General features: G+C 41.3%; 1 protein-coding gene across 12 annotated transcripts in view; it reads left to right on the top strand.

Moving 5' to 3' along the window:
* Positions 1–16,836, top strand: part of CLCN3 (chloride voltage-gated channel 3) — a 76,724-nt gene that overhangs the window by 26,025 nt on the left and 33,863 nt on the right. For 2 of the 12 annotated variants that reach the window (XM_061584112.1, XM_061584108.1), the window contains exon 1: positions 4,003–4,199. The exons of 9 other annotated variants lie outside the window; for them this stretch is intronic. In XM_061584112.1, coding sequence (XP_061440096.1) covers positions 4,121–4,199 — 79 coding nt within the window. In that variant the 5' untranslated portion in view covers positions 4,003–4,120. Of the gene's footprint in view, positions 1–4,002; positions 4,200–9,915; positions 9,977–16,836 lie in introns of those variants that run through there. One more of the 12 variants, XM_061584110.1, reaches the window with a different exon arrangement.

Below are 16,836 nucleotides of genomic sequence, written 5' to 3'. Positions count from 1 at the left end.
GACTGCAGCTGGGCTTGAAACAAGACTTCCCTACTTCATTTGTGTTTCTGGGACAGGCTTGTTTTGAATCTAGTATATGTAGAGAGCATAAATGTATTCAGACTGCAGGAGACTAACAGATCTCTCTTGCTAGCTTGTAATTGGATATCGGAACACCTAAGAAAGAGAGCTTTGCATTTGTCTTCCAAGGCCATTCAAAGTAATTACCATCTTACTGCAGCAGTTCACAAGCATAACCAATTTTGGTTAAGGGAAGTTAGGTATGGTTTTGGCATATTATCCTAATTGACAAATCATGATATGTGTTTGTCTGAAAAGCCAGCATTTCTGATTTGCCAGCCAAACCTTGGATGATATCCAACTAGACTTACTGAAATTAATGGGCTTAAACAATTTATTGAGAATGACTAATGTTGGGTATCATTCACATACTCTAACTTTACAATTAAAAAGAAGTGTTTTGTAGTGAGTTTACCATGGTTTGGGTTAACTGTGGTTTGGCATGGTGTCTATGTTTTGGTGCCAGTGGGAGGTTTTTCTCTCATTGTAAACAGCAGATGGAGGGGATGATTCCGTCTGGGAGCGTGGTGAGGCTAAAGGCTTAAAGCCCCATCTTCCATGTAGTGGTCCTGATCTGACCTATGCCCCCCATATTAGCTATTTTCAAAATTAGCCATGCAGAGGCAAACTACATGACAAGTAAAATGTTCACCAAAAAACGACAAGCCATAGTCATGGCCTTAGTTCCCTCCAGAAAGGCTGTTACGTGATAAAGTTAGAAATGAACTAATGAGCTGAGGAATGAGAGGATGAAAAACAATAGTGGGCAAGTAGCTGCAAACCATGGACTGCCTGATATATATTTGGAAGCTAATAATAATTTAAGTTGTGGTAAACTGACCTGTAGTTAATACACAGGCCATGGTTTGGTATGACGTCTGAACAAAGCCACTCCTATTTGGGGAAACCATTTCCTTCCTTTGGCCAGGCTCATTAACCATGCCGGCATCTTCTTGGCCTTGATGTTATCTTTCCTGACGTGCGGTATACATTCTAGCTGAGCTTCTGTTGTGGTTTTGAACAAGCATTCTGGAGAGATGTGACCCTCCTCACTTTCCCTTTCAACTTACTCCTTTTTACCAAGCCCCTCGTGTTTGGAAAGTTTCCTCTTTTGAAGTCATATGTGACTCTGCTGGACTTTCTTAGCAATTGTCTATGGAATTTAATAGCACTATGGTTACTGTTGCAAATCAGTTCAATAACAATTAACATCCTCACATTAGTCCTGGGTGTCAGTTAAGATTTTGGGTGGTATTCAGTGCTAGCCCTATTTAGAGTAAACCCACTGAAATTAATAAAGATGAGTAACGTTATTCCAATGGAGGGGTTCTACTCTGATTAGGTCTTAATTGAATACAAACCTTTAAGCTAGGGTTGCTGCCCCTTTGGTTGGTTGGTTTCAAGATGAACTGTTCTGGGGCACAGTCATTTAGGGTACCTAGAAATGTTTTCCTCTGTGTCAGGACATAATTTTAAAGTTTTAGTTTTTATTTTGTAAACTGCTTGGTTTTATTACAATCAACTAATCACTGCTTGGATGGATTTATATATAAGGGGTATATAAAAGTTGTGAAATAAATAAATTACTGCAACACACACATAGCCAATCTCTGTGAGGCTAATTGAAGTCACTTTGACTACAACTCTTCTACCTGTGGATAGTTCCTTAATTTCATTCTTCATCTCAAGATCACTGTGAGCATTTTGGTCAGGGGAGCAGTAGTACATCCACATTACTAAATTACACTTGAGGCCTAGTATCACCACCAATATTGGTTCTATGGAGGAGTCTGCAGTCCTTTTGAGATTTTAAGCTTGTTAGACTGTGTGTCCTCTCTGATGTACAGTGCAACACCACCTTCAATATGGCCTTCCCTGTTGTTTGTATAGAAATAACCCTTGTATCCAGAGATTAGCGTGACCCACTGGTTCTCTCCATTCTACCAGGTTTTCATTGGGCCCACTGTATCTGTGTTCTCCTCTAAGACCAAGCACTCCAGCTTGCCTGTATTCGCTCATGGTGTCTAGTATTAGCATATAAACGTGTATATATCGTGTGTCTCTCCAAATGTCTTTGGCACATGTGTTTTGTCTATGGCGCTTTGGCCTCTTTGAGTTGCTATCATGTACTTCTGAACTTCCAGTGTCTAGTTATACCCCTCCTCCATTTGGACAGTCATAAACATTTTCACCCTCTTCCTTGGGGAATGACTGTCCTGAACCAAATACTCCTTAGTTCCTGTTGGCTTTCCCTCAACAATCAGCTTAAAAGCTGCTTTGCCACCTTTGGTTTCAGGTGCCAGCTGTCTGGTTCCATCCTGGTTCATGTAAAACCCATCTCTTTTGTACAAGACTGGCTTGTCATAAAATATTTCCCAGCACCTAACATATGTAAATTTTTCCTCCCAAGATCACTGTCTCATCTACTCATTGGCTGCACTTACCTAGCTGGCCCTGTCTGTCAAAGCAGATAGATTTCAGAGAAAGCTATGTTGAAAGTCTTGGTTTTCAACCTCCTATCTTGCAACTTAAATTTTGCTTCCAGGACTTCACATCAATATTTGCTCATATGATTGGTGCCAACATACATAATATTTACCAATTCCTTAGACCCAGTGTGGTGTAGTGGTTAGAGTGTTGGACTACGACCTGGGAGACTAGGATTCGAATCCCCACACAGCCATGAAGCTCACTGGGTGAGCTTGGGCCAGTCACTGCCTCAGCCTCAGAGGAAGGTAAACCCCCTCTGAATACTGCTTACCATGAAAACCCTATTCATAGGGTCACCATAAGTCGGGATCAACTTGAAGGCAGTCCATTTCCATTTTTCCATTCCAGCACTATCTACCATCCGCCAAGCAGGCAAGTCACCTTGCAGTGTGCATGCACAGCACAAACCCAGGTATCTGGGTTACTTTTTTCAGAATATTATCACTGTTTGGGATGGAAGCATACTAATATGTGGATATCAGGGCAAGATTGTTTCATTCACAATACATGTGCTAAGAAACCAGAACAAGTATTTGCCTTTGCCCAGAGCAAAGCACATAATTCCTTTGCTCCTCACGTTGGGATGTGTTAGTATTGGTGTCTGGACAAAAAATTAGAGCCAAACCTTCATGTTCAGGATCTTCCTTCAACTCTTCAGTTGTCACTAAAATCAATTGTCACAGATTATGTCCGGCCTTTCTGAAGAATGGACTTTAAACAGCAGTTAGATTCATTCTTAAATGTCCAGGAATCCATAACCACTTTGATAATTCAGTGTATTGGATACCCACAAACCAAAAGGCAGCCCATGTTGAAGGAGATACATATGGGAAGTTAAGAAGCAGCCTGGTGCTGTGTATAGTTACTTGGAAGTAAATCTGAGAGACTTCAGTGGGATCTCTAAATGTGCCTAGGGTATGAGCTTGCATTTCTCTTGGTTAAGCAAGCGCAATGACATATTTAAAGTGAGATACGCTAAACTATATCAAGTCCGTCTCTGTAGTTTTGATACCCTCCTCTGCTTTTTGGATGTGAGAAAACATTCAAGTTTCTAAGCAACTCTGATTTATGCTTTTATTACAATACTCATAGATTTGTGTATTTAAGACTATGAATCAGGCTGTCTTCTTCCCTGTTCTTTTTTTGGGAATAAAATCTAAGCATTTGGACTGTATTAAAAAAAAAAAACAAGCTCAAGAACAAACATGGCTGCCTTTTCAGTGCTGATATTTTTACATTAGTAGTAGCTTGGGTAGGTAGCTGGGTTTAGTTTATATTCTCCTAAACTAGTTTATTCTGTTTTCCTTCATGCATAGTCACCTTCAGAAATAGCAGGCTTTTTAGATAAAGTCGTTCTTCCACCTTTAAGCACTCCCTAGATTGTAGCCAGTAGCAACCAGGCTGCAATAATTTCCCTTTGATGACATCATCAATTGTGGAAGAACCGAGTTGCTGCAGCAAGCCAGCGCACAGTCCAAATCCTGATCAAATATGGCAGCTTCCCAGCCTGCTGCTGTTCTAAAAGAAATGGCTCAGTTCTGATCTTAGAAGCCCTCTGTCTGTTACGCTCATGGAAGTATCTTCTGATCCTTATTTACCCTATGATGGGGGAGGAGACAGCATTCCACTGAGAGAGTTGCATAAAAGAGGTACAGCAAATTCATGTTGTGATTCAGTTTTTGTATGTATTCGTATGTGTGGCAAGCTGCTTTCACATTTAGAGATGAGTTATTAATTGCTTTTTAAATGCTGCACTGTTTCATCAAACCGCTCCAATATGTTGCATTCTGGTAAAAATCAGGCTGTACCGGCTCTTTAGTAGGCCAGTAGTTTTTTTTTAAATAACAGATTAGTTCTGCTTCAGATCACGTCAGCTAGTGACTCCATCTTCACTATCTGGCATTCTTCTAAAAGAGCATAAAACCCTACCTTTTCTTTTATGTAAGTCGTGAAATAAATTCCGTAGTCTAGCTGTGGGCAGCCATTACTGACGAGAATTAAGGAAGCTGATTCCTCTCTTTAGAGAACTTAAAAGGAATGCTGTTTGTACTGGGCATTGAAGTTTCTGTGCGTGCTCTTACAGTTAACTCCTTCATGGCATTCTGGAAGCTTGGTGCAATGAATTTGCTATGATTCAAAATAGCTGTTTAAATTTAAAAATATAAAAGCTGCACTTGTTACATTTTGATTTACAGGAAATAGGATATATTTGAAGGAAGAGTACCACGATTAGTACAATTATATATTGTCCATTTAGCTATTTTGATGTAAATATGTATCTATTCAGAGAAATTGTGGGTACTTTAAGGTGTTTCAGGGGTATTGGCTGTTTTCAGAATGTTTGGGGATATTGCTGATACTGATTCAGTGCATTCAAATATAATGCAAACTGTCAAAGTGCTATGCTTCTCTTCACTAGCCCAAATGGCAGACATGCATTTTGTAGAGTCAGTATAGCTGACACAGTCCAGATGAAATACTAATAAGAGATTATTGTGCAAAACAGGAGATAATTTTATATTTATATTGCAATTTAGCAGTGAATTATAGAACTGGGTGTGGAGGGAGTAGCTGTCTGAATGTAGTTTAAATCAGTGATTTATTTTGTACCAAAGGAACTTAAGCTGCAATCTGATACGTGTCTACTCAGAAGTAAGCTCCATTGGGTTCAATGGCACTTACTCTCAGGTAAACGTGTATTGGATTGCAGCCTCAGTGAACTAAGGCACAAAGAATAAACACAGGTCTAGGAATCTATTGTTCATTATTTATTAATGTTTATTAGTGTAAGGTTGAGTTTGCCCTGAAATAATATTTATATATACTGAGCTAGATGCATTTCATTTGAGTCTCTGAGTAGCTCACTGAGCTAAAAATAGAATGTTATCAGTGTGTTTTTTGTTTCACATTTTGTGTTTTGGGAACTTGAGGTTAGGTTACTCATGAATGGTAGCTTGATTTCCATAAAGCACATTTTTATGCATTTGTAGCAAGCTATTCATCTTTGTGCAATACACTTTATTACTGTAGAGAAGTAATTAGGACAAGAGTTTGTCCAGTCAGCATTTGGTGTATGCCACTTTGTACACAGTTCTCTCTAAGGTTCCTTGTTGAAGTACCAGAAGCTAAAATGTCTGTCACCTTGTACAATAAGTCTTTTGAGCTAGTCTTCAGCCACGTTATTTCTATGCTGAAATAATCATTATGTGGTTGTTTATGATAATTTTTAGAAGCTTGTTTGGACTTATGAATTGACCTGTCTCTTTTTTCCCTTTTCAGTGAAGAATCTTGTCCAATTTTATATATGCGTACTGACACTTAGGCCATTTTTATATCAATGTTCTTTGAAATGAAGCTTGCAATCCTTACTCACTTTCTTGGGAGTAAACCTCGTTGAACATAATAGGAACATAGGAAGATCATTGGTCCATCAAAGTCAGTATTGTCTACACTGGTTTCCCAGGATTTCAGACAGGGTTTTCTTCCAGACTCACCTGGGGATGCCAGGGATTGAAAGCAGGCCTGAAAGACTCGTTTAACGCCTCCTGGCTGAAACTGGTCCTAGAAAAGATTGTTTCGGTAGGGCTTTCCCCAGCGGAACTGTTGAAAATGGCGCTTAGCGTGGCCAAGGCAATGGTGAAACTATAGCAGCTTCAGGTCCACGCTCTCCTCAGGCTGTAGGTCTGGTCGTATCCACCAGTAATGATGGGATGCGATACTTCCCCTGGCTTACTGTCCCCAAATATAGGCGGGCCTACTCGTTGGCTCACTTTGAAGCCCTACCCTTGAAATTATTGGAGGGTAGGTACGATAAGACCCCGAGAATGCTCAGGTACTGCCCCTGCGATACACATGAGGTGGAAACGGTTTTGCACGTTCTTTTTAAATGTAAATTTTATGAGGGAGTTAGAAATGACCTTTTAATCCCTATTTTTTCAAATATACCAGGTCATACTCCCAGCTCACTTTTAACAATTCTCCTTCAGGGCTCTGACGAAGCAATCACCATGACAGTGGCTAAATACTTAAATCAGGCCATGATGATTAGGAAGGTCATGACTGGGACGGGCTCCTGAGTATTTATAATTGCTAATTGTTTTTCTTATGTGTCCATTCCTGTATTCTGTGTGTTTGCGATGGTCTGTAGACTTTGCAATAAAGTATTATTTAACTGAAAACTTAATTGAAAGCAGGTGCTCTACCACTGAGCTGTGGCCCTTCTCCAGAGGAACTTACTTCTGAATAAACATGCATAGGATTGGGCTGCATGGGTGCTTTTGGGAAGAGGGGTTTTGAAGGGCTGATCCAGTGTGTCCAACATATATAAAGAGAACACTATGAGGTGTGTTAATTGTGCAGTGAGGCACAGAAGCAGCCTGGTTTAAGTGAGTAGAACATAAATCTAAAGACAGAAATCCTATGAATCACCTGCGGTCAGGTGCTGGAGCACAGTTCTTCTATGAAGGGCTCTGATTTGCATAACATAAATGCCCATGTGAAACTTTGTACAGCCTTTAAGGAAACTGATCTTTGTATAGAGTGTTAACGTGGCAGTGATACAAGCAAGAAAAAGCATTCAGGAAGTTCTAGTTGTTCCTCAAGTTATTTCAGTAAACTAATGACATTTACCAAAAAATTTAATTTTGTCACAAATTTAAAATGAAATAATAAGCAACTCTTTGAACTCAAGCTTATTATTTCCCCAAGTTGTTTCATAACTATCAAAAACAAGTCAGCACACTAGCTTTCTTGCATAGGATCAAATTTAAGCCTTATACAGCTGGTAAAAATACACTTATGCAGAGCCACAGCTGAAGAGGTCATTCATATGATTGTCACATGTATATTAAGGAATAAGATTTTACTAAAATGGCACTCTAAAGCAAATAATATTACATCTATTTAAAAATAATGTCTTTGGGAAAGAACCAGGAAGTTTCTTGTATTTCAGCTTTTATGGGTGTCTTATGTTTCTTCTCATGTCTGTATAAAGTGCTTATGGGTGGAGAGAGTTCATCAACTGAATAGTAGGGAGATCTTTTATTCAGATGCATATGGATCAATTACCTTATATTCACTATTGTGCATGTATCTGAAGATTAACATCTTTGTTATATAAAATTCTTTTGTGCTGCTTAATATAAATTGCTTCCTTTGTTCATCTGAGAGATTCTTGTATGTAAAGACAGGAGGATCGTGATTAGTTTTGTGATGCTTCTTAGGTGGCATGATTTTAATTAGCCTTGACAAACATATTGGAGTTACAGGTTCTTGAAGGTTATAATCATGCATTAACTCCTAGACATTCCTTAGTACATTCAAACATGATAATAATTGGTGTGTATAGGAGCAGAAGCTAATGGCTAAAGATAAGTCAATAACCATTACAGGGGAGACAGCTATCGTGAAAGTGCTCCTGGTTGATATGAAAGGGTTTCTCTAAAAAGAGTGAGTTTTGTGGTATGTTAGTCACATGACTCTGTTTTTGTAGCAGTAGAAAAATAGAGATACACATCTGGAAGTTGTTTTTGTATTAAATTGTATCATAAAAAGTGTTTAAAAGCCAGATTCAGTGAAATTCCATGTTGGCTTCCCAAGGAAGTCAGGCAAGAATTACTATGGTTTGTATCTAGTTGTCTGCTTTTCATATATTGTTCTTTGGTCTGTTTTGCACTGGCGTACCTAAGCATAGGGAAGCCTGTCCTTGGCTTTTTGTGAATGCTAGCAGTGCCAGGGATTTCTGCACCACCACCTTGGAGTCTACAGACATGATTCCATCTGAACATGGATGTGTGCTTATCTGATCCTATTTCTCAACAGGCTGCTATGGGCCTCATCTAGCATTTAATCCTCTCTGTCTGACCTGCTGAACCTCTTCCTCTCCTCATTACTATTTCTCCCACATCCATCTTTATCTGTTCCTAGTAGCATTAGGGATGGGCTGCTCACCAGTTGAGTAACAATGCTATATGGAATCTTCAGCTCCCAGAATAGATCCATGGTTTTCTTACCTGTTCTGTTGTAAGTAGATCTGTTGAATCCACTCCTTCCTTAAATGCCATACAACATATTTTGTCCCTTAGATCTGGAATAAAATTTCACAGTACTAACTTGGGTTTAATAATAACAAATATTAGAACTAATTAACAGGCATGACTTGAACAACTTTCGTTTTAACAGTTGATTGTCATTCATTTCTTTCTCCAACTACTAAATAGCATATTGAATGAAAGATCTCAGGTTTCTTTAGCTTGCACTTTGTTCTGTTTTTCTTTTGCACTGTACTGTATGTCAAAATCTATTCTATCCTATCCTGCTGACACACTGCAGTTACTTTAAAAATCTAATGATGTCCCTGTTGCTTCTGCAGCCCAACAACAAAACAAAATTAGGAGCGGTTATTTCTTCATTAAAAACTGCGTGTGCAGCTTGGTAGCTTGTTTGAGTTAAATTGTTCCTAAGATTGAACTATGTCTTTTGTTTTCAGAGTTACCTGGATATTAAAAATGTTTTAGTAACAGCTTAAGCTGTTGAGGTTGAGGATTATGTCCTAGTTTTGTTATGTGTACAAAACAGAAGACTCTTGACACATTCTTTAAAAGTGGTTCCAAAGGTGGTTGTGACTTGGCTTTTTTCAAACTGACTTATGTGCATACCTTCCAGGCATTTTTGAATGCTCAGTATAAATAATAGCAATCTGCAAATTAAAATGTTTAGGGAGACTATAACCCAGATGAACATAAAAGCAAACTACTGCTGGAAAGTGTCTTAACTCTGATCCTAAACTGGAAGAGTTTTTTTAAAATAAAATCATAAAATTACTCTGGTTTTTCAAAAGGAAATGTATTAAAATACTAAGTTCTGTTAAACTTGAGAGTAGTAATGAATTCTTGGATATAATTAGTAGTTCCCTGTTATACATGCGCCATTCACATTCAAACTCAAGCCCTACACTGCATCCGTTCGGATGGTTGAATACAGCAGACTCAATTGCAGCTTACAGTATTGTAGCAAAAACTCACACAACATCTGGTCTAGATCAGTGGTTCCCAACCTTTATAAGTATGGGACCCCATTGTAACCTCAAAAAAATTCACAACCCCCACATGCTAAGTATTGTAATTTTAGTATCTGTTAATTGAAAAAAATACATAGTGAAGCATTAAATAATGTCACTTCTTATTCATCACAAAAAACAAATGCGATGATGATGATATTTATTACCTGCCCTTCACCAGAAGGTCCCAGGGCAGGTTACAACAATATAAACAACTTTTAACAAATTTTGAAGGAAATGAAAAGTATTTCCACACTAGAAAAGGTTTAATTTAATTTTTGTTTAATTTCTGCCTGCAACACAGCTGTTAAAGACACAAGAGTCCTGCTCTCCCACAATACCAACCCTAAACCATGCAAAGAACTCAAGGTAAGAGTAAAAACAACAAAATATGGGCAACTTAGCATATTTTAAAATATTTAAAAATATATTCAAAATGAACATATACAACTGTTTAAAAGCACTCAAAGCCTTGATAAACAGCAACAAAAATACACTGAGCTTGTGCAATTTCACATTTTTAAAACTGAACTTTACCCACCTTTTTTTGCTCACTTACTGCCTTAGGCCAGCCACTAGAACTCTCAGCCTAACCTACCTCATATGGCTGTTGGTCCATTGAATTCTATAGGACTTACTTCTGAGTAGACCTGGTTAGGATTGCAGCCTATGTACTTTAACCAGAATGATGCATCTATAACTGGATGCATGTCACATTCCCAATTTGAGTCTTCCCCACTAAGGTTTTCTGTTTTTTGGCATCCCACCAGAAGGTGGTTTGTTGGCAGCTATGTGTCTGCCTGCTGCACACCCGATTACAGATATGATGTCAGGTTGTGATGATCTGGGAACAATGGGTTTGCAGGCCAAATTAGGACTAGAGTTTGCCACCATCCCGCAGGACAGATGGAGGACTGCTCCTCCATCTCTTCAGCCAGAGAAGCGGCAGAGAACCCTTGATGCCATTTCTCACCTTCTCGAGATACATGCCATAGAACCCGTGCCAGAGCATCAGGAGTCTTCTCTGTCTTCTTTACAGTTCCCAAACGCAACGGCAATTACAGCACCATCTTGGATTTAAAATTCCTGAACCGCTTCCTGCGGACAAAGAAGTTCCAAGATGGAGGCGCTCAGGTCTATTGCGGAAGTCATTCAACCTGGGGACTTCCTGGAATGTATAGATCTCACGGAGGCATAACTGCATGTCCCCATTCTCCAGCAGCACAGACACTTTCTCCGCTTTGCGCACTGCCACCACCAGTTTCAGTACAGGGCCATGTCCTTTGACCTCGCCTCAGCCCCGCAGATGTTCACCAAAATAATGGTAGCAGCAGTGGCACACCTTCGCACTCAGGGAGTCCATGTATACCCTTACCTGGACGACCTTCTGGTGAGGGCCTCTTCAGCAACAGTGGCGCAACGGGATCTCCAGACTACCATCCAGTGTCTGGAGAACCATGGCTTCATCATCAACAGGAACAAGAGCCATCTGATATCCACACAGCGCCTTCAACATGTGGGAGTCGTCATCGACACAGCTCAAAGCAAGCTCTTCCTGACCAACGATCGCACAGACAAGCTCCTGCACCAGCTGCACACGTGCCTGCAAGGCAGCTAGGCTCCTCTGATGGAACTGGCTCAGCTGCAGGGCTCCATGATAGGAGCCATAGACTCAATGCAGTGGGCGTGCTTCCACTCAAGAGCCCTGCAGTGGCTTCTCCTTCCATATTGGGACCAGATCACCTCGTGCCAGAACTGGCTTATCACCCTCCTGAGACATGTGCTGGGAGTCCCTCCAGTGGTGGGAATGTTTACCTCATCTGGAGAAAGGCCTTTTCCTCAGAGTTCCAACAGTCTCAGTAGTCACCACAGATGTGAGCCTATATGGCTGGGGGGCCGACCTGTTGCTCGCAACATCACACAGGGGAAGTGGTCAGTGCAGGAGCGATGCCAGTCAATCAACTGGTTGGAGCTCAGAGCAATCTGACTAGCACTCCAGGAGTTCCTACCTCTTATTTATCAGACTCATGTGCTAGTACGCACCCACAACGTCACAGCCAAATCACATGTCTGCAAACAAGGGGGCACAAAATCAGGCCCGCTTCAGAGAGAGACCAACTTGCTCTTCCAGTGAGTAGAAAGGCCAACTGGCTGAGCTGGGAACAAGTCCACCAGGGACAGCGGGCGCTTCACCGGGACATGTTCCTAGAGATCACTCAGAAGTGGGGGCTCCCATGCATGGACCTGTTTTCCTCATCTGTGAATGCCCAACTGGACCAGTTCATGGCACAAGGTGGGATCCACGTGCCCAGGACATAGACGCCCTGTCAGCCCCCTGGCCTTGGGGATTCCTCTACGCCTTCCCGCCTCTACCTCTTCTGTCCAGGCTGATACGCAGAATCAGAGTTCTCCAGGCCCAGGTGATAGTGGTGGCTCCACACTGGCCATGGAGACTGTGATTTTCCGACCTAGTGGACCTCAGCTCCAGTCTGCCGTGGCGTCTTCCCTCCAGGCCAGATCTCCTCTCACAAGGACACATCCTTCACCCAGATCCAGAGTGGCTCCACCTTCACGCTTGGAGGCTGAGCGGCAGTGGCTAAGTGAAGAGGGGCTGTCTGAGAGGGTTGTTTCCATCATTCTGGCTTCTCGCAAACAATCTACCTAGGGAATTTATGATCTCACATGGAAGGCGTTCAACAGGTGGAGTAGATGCAAACAGTTACCTGCTGCGGAATGCCATATTCGCACCGTTCTCGACTTCCTGCAAGACGGTCTGGACCAGGGGGTAGCTCTCAACATGCTCAAGAGACAGGCAGCGGCCCTAGGCAGTCTGTTTCCGACAGTGGGGGGCCATTCCATTTCCTCTCACCCTCGAGTCAAACACTTTCTCCTAGGGGCAACCCTGCTGTCATCTCCAGTGCAACACAGGTTTCCCTCCTGGGATCTTTTGTTAGTCCTTAGAGCTCTCTCACAGTATTCATTTGAACCAGCACATTCAATACCAATCAAGGACCTCACCCTTAAGACAGTTTTTCTGGTGGCAATCAGCTCAGCCAGGAGGGTGGGGGAACTGGGGGCTCTCTCCATCTGGGAGGAGCTATGCATTTTTCACCCAGGCAAGGTGATTCTTTGCCCTGATTCCAGTTTTCTACCCAAGGTCAATTCCTCATTCCACAGGGGACAGGACATTTCTCTACCCAACTTCAGCCCCAACCCAGTCCATCGCAGGGAGAAAAAGTGGCACAAACTCAACGTCAGGTGCGCACTTCGGACCTACCTGGACTGTATAGAACCATTCAGGAGGTCTGAGGCCCTGTTTGTGTCTTTTAAACAAGGGGTGCAGGGATTAAAGGTGTCCAGGTCCACCATCAGCCGCTGGATGAGGGATTACGTAGTTAAGGCCTATCAGGCAAAAGGGAGAGCTCTCCCTCCAGGGATCACTGCACACTCAGAGGGGCTGCCACCACAGCAGCACTCCACAAGGATGCCCCGCTAGAGGAAATCTACAAAGCCACCACCTGGGCTCGCCCATCCACCTTCATCAAGCACTACAAGGTGGATAAATTTGCTTCTGCCGAAAGCAGCTTCAGCAGAAGGGTTCTTCAGAGGGTGGTGGCCTAGGTTTGCTCCCACCCAAGGATGTAAGGGGGGTCACTGCTCATGTACACCCCATTCCTGTCTGCTCCACTCCTTTGCTGACCGAGAATGGAAAGTTGGACTTACCGTGAAATGTCCTTCTGGTCAGCGGAGAGTGGAGCAGACAGCCCCACCCTGCAGCAAAACCTAGGCTGTGGGGTGGGGAGGGCACCTTTCCGAAAACCCTCTGGCAACTGCCAGTTGCTCACCCTCTGGATAGAGTAGTAAGGACTCCCTTCATCCCTTCCTGGCACTGTGTGCTGATTTGTTAACGCTTGCTCTTATTCTATCCTCTGTTCAAGTTTCAAGTTCGTGTAGGTGGAGTGGCCAGCTTCTCAGTACTCGTTTTTTTACGGCTGTGTCACAAACTGGAGAATGGGAGAAGGTTCCTCCCCTTCTGGCCGGCCACCAGCTAAACCTTTGTGTTATAGTGCTGACCCTGCCTCCAGGAGAGTTAACCCATTCCTGTCTGCTCCACCTTCTGCTGACCAGAAGGACACTTCACATTAAGTCCAGCTTTCCATTTTGCACAAAGTAATCTTCATATTGATACATACAACTGTTTATACTTAGCATTCTTAACTAATCATCCTTTGCTTGTGCTGATTCATGTGAGGCATGGTAGAACATTTTCAGAAAGCTCTGATTTCCTCACTTAGGGAATGTGTTCTCTGCATCACGAGTTAAGACTATTGTGATTTCTTTCCAGGAGGGGTTGTGCTCAGGGCAGAGAGTGCTTCTGGAAATTAAGGGCAGTTGGGGAGGGTGAATCATAGCAGCTGCTTTTAGAAGCTCGCTGCTTATGCACTCCAAAATGGAATCTCACTGGCAGTGAGCCTTTGATAAAACAGTATGAAGATTGTATTGACAATTTTTTAAGTTTAAGTTAGAAGTCTGACCAAAGTTTTGTTTTGTTCCAGGAATTGTGGATATTGCTGGAAACCATGTTTTCTGAATGCTTTTTAGAAGTAATCAAAGTTTCAGCTAGATCTTCTCTTAAAGGTTTTCTAGCTAGTTGGTTATTTGAACACTGGCTATGGTGGCATTGTTGATGAGTACCAGTCCTCCCAAATGTTTTCTAGCTTTCCTTCCTCATGTACCAATGCATCTCAAGGTGGCTGCCAGGCTCTTTGCTATGAGTCTTGGCAATATTTAGTTGTGTTTATAAATGGCTTGGTGTAAGTCACATAAAAGTTGAAACAGTACAAGTGTTTTCTGTGTGATCTGTTTGTGATTACAGATATCACAACAAGTAATGTCTGCAATTTTTAAAACCATTTACCCGCAAACCTATATGGGAGGGCAAGTGATCCCTTCTTTATACAACCCAAACTGTAATGGTTGTCCTTGCTTGAACACTACTGCAGCTATAATTCTGAAATGTGGTAGAGTTCATGCCTTCAGAAGGGGTAACCATAGCTGCAAATTTCATCCAGTCTTTCCTTCCCTCCAATAAGATCTTTCCCTTTTTCTGAATTATCAAGGTTCCAGCTCCCAAACCCTTGGATGTATTTTCCTGAAATTTTGCAGGATTAGGCCATTCTGGAGAGGCCGCTATTCCTGCAAATTTCCTGTAAAAAAGAAAAAAAGGTATAGCTGTTTTTTAATTCCCCCATAGTAATGAATGATGGGAAACATCAGAGCTTCATTTTTAATGAAGCTGCTTCAGACCCAAAATACAAGTCAAATTGGACAGACTACAGAATTACTCAGAACAGATTGGGCTGCTTCCTTAAGAGGCTTGCAGATCAGAACTTAATCTTGTGGTTGGTGCACACATCCCGACTAAATAGAATATTGTTTACATTGTTTCATTCTTACAGTCAGGTCTTATCTCTTTGTCACATTGTAAACATTCGGTATGCTTTCCAAGGGAATGTTTTTTAAATATTCTTCTATTACTGGTCTTACAAACTATTATGGTTGCTGGTTGTAAGAGCAACAGCATAATTCATACCTACTCAGAAGAAAGTCCCCTTGAGTTGAATGGGGTTTACTTCCAGGCAAGTGGATATAGGATTTTAGCCTTCGTATGGGAATAGAGAAACTTGTCTACAGGACAATGTTATTTTTTCTTTGTGTTTCCAGTATTGCTTCTTTCTGCTTCACCCTGATTTGGTCCGGCCTCACCCTTACAAAAACAAAGTAGGAAACAAAATTGTAATGCTCATGATAAGTGAGTTACTGGATAGTCTAGAGCAGTTCATTTTCATCAGGTGACAATGAAATGCCTGTAATTGATAGGTAGAGTCTAAACATTAATATCTGAGAACTGATCAAATTGGTTCAACACTCGTAGAGAAAATGACCAACGTCTGGTAGAGACATAGGTTCCGTTTAGAGGTTAAATGTAGGGCTAACATGCTTATATCCAGAAAAGTGTTGAACAGAAACTTAGTGTTTACATTTTTTAAAAAATCAAAAGAATCTCATTTTAAAAAAACTCCTGTTATTTTTATCCATTTTGTTGGGTTGTGTTCTTTATTTCAAGCAACGTTCTGCTATTATGCATTTTGGCAGATGATTATGAGTATTAAATAGGACGAATCCCCATATCTGAAGCACACTTAATAGCTTGTTTTTCAGTACCAGGCATTCATGCCCCCAGAAGTAATAACAAGAGTCTTGTGGCAACTTAAAGAGTAACATATTCAATTTATGGCATAGACTTTCAGGGAGCACAGCTCACTTCATCAAAATTGATCCCAAGAAATCTCCTTATCAGCAGTCTGAAAAGAATGGATGAAAAGTGGCATATAAATGTTACTACTTTAGCTGAATGAACAGATAAAATTTGTCTAGTTTTTACAAGATAGGATTGTCATTGGAGATTTCTTGAAGTTTAGGCTGTAATATATTTATCTTGTATGGCTCCAGTTGAAGTATGAAACCTTTTGTGCTTTGCTGTGAGTTAAAAAGGTCCATGTTCATGCATTCCTCTGGTATTGCTGGGAGGAGATGGTGGAAAGCTTTCACTTATTCACTTACATTGATTAACCATCTGTTATTTCACCCAAACCATAAATCGAGGTTGATCCTAACTATGGCTTGTTGAAACAAGGCATCTTTTTAACCCATGGTTTTAACCTTAATGCAGACCCGGCAAAAAAATCACAGTGGCTGACTTTGGGGTATATTTGGACCCCAGTGAGATATCCAGTGGAAGGATGGATCACTTTGTACCACAGAGACCTTTCTTTGGTCACCACAAGTGTGATTGACACTATCAAAGCACCTTGTGCCCAAAAAACACTGATGCAGATGAGGTAGAATCTTTTTAGCAGTATACATTCTCTTCTCCATGCATATTGAGTAAACACAATTTCTGGGGTATTTTTGTTTCCAGAAGGAAAACAGTAATAATAACTGGCTGAAATTTGGGGATACTGTATGGGTGACAGTTTGCAACAATATCTTAGGACACCATGTAGGTCTGTTTATGTGTAAATTACACAATGAAAAGTGCAGCTGGGGTCCAAAAGTACCCCAAATCTGCATGAGATTGGCTTGTTTCAAACAACCATAGTTAAGGTTATCCACATTTTACAACAAGCTGTAGTCTGAAACAGAAACAAAAGCTGTGGACTAGTTAT

Source organism: Rhineura floridana, chromosome 9 (assembly GCF_030035675.1).
Source record: "Rhineura floridana isolate rRhiFlo1 chromosome 9, rRhiFlo1.hap2, whole genome shotgun sequence".
Classification (NCBI taxonomy): Eukaryota; Metazoa; Chordata; class Lepidosauria; order Squamata; family Rhineuridae; genus Rhineura; species Rhineura floridana.
This window is presented reverse-complemented; position numbering and strand designations above follow the sequence as displayed.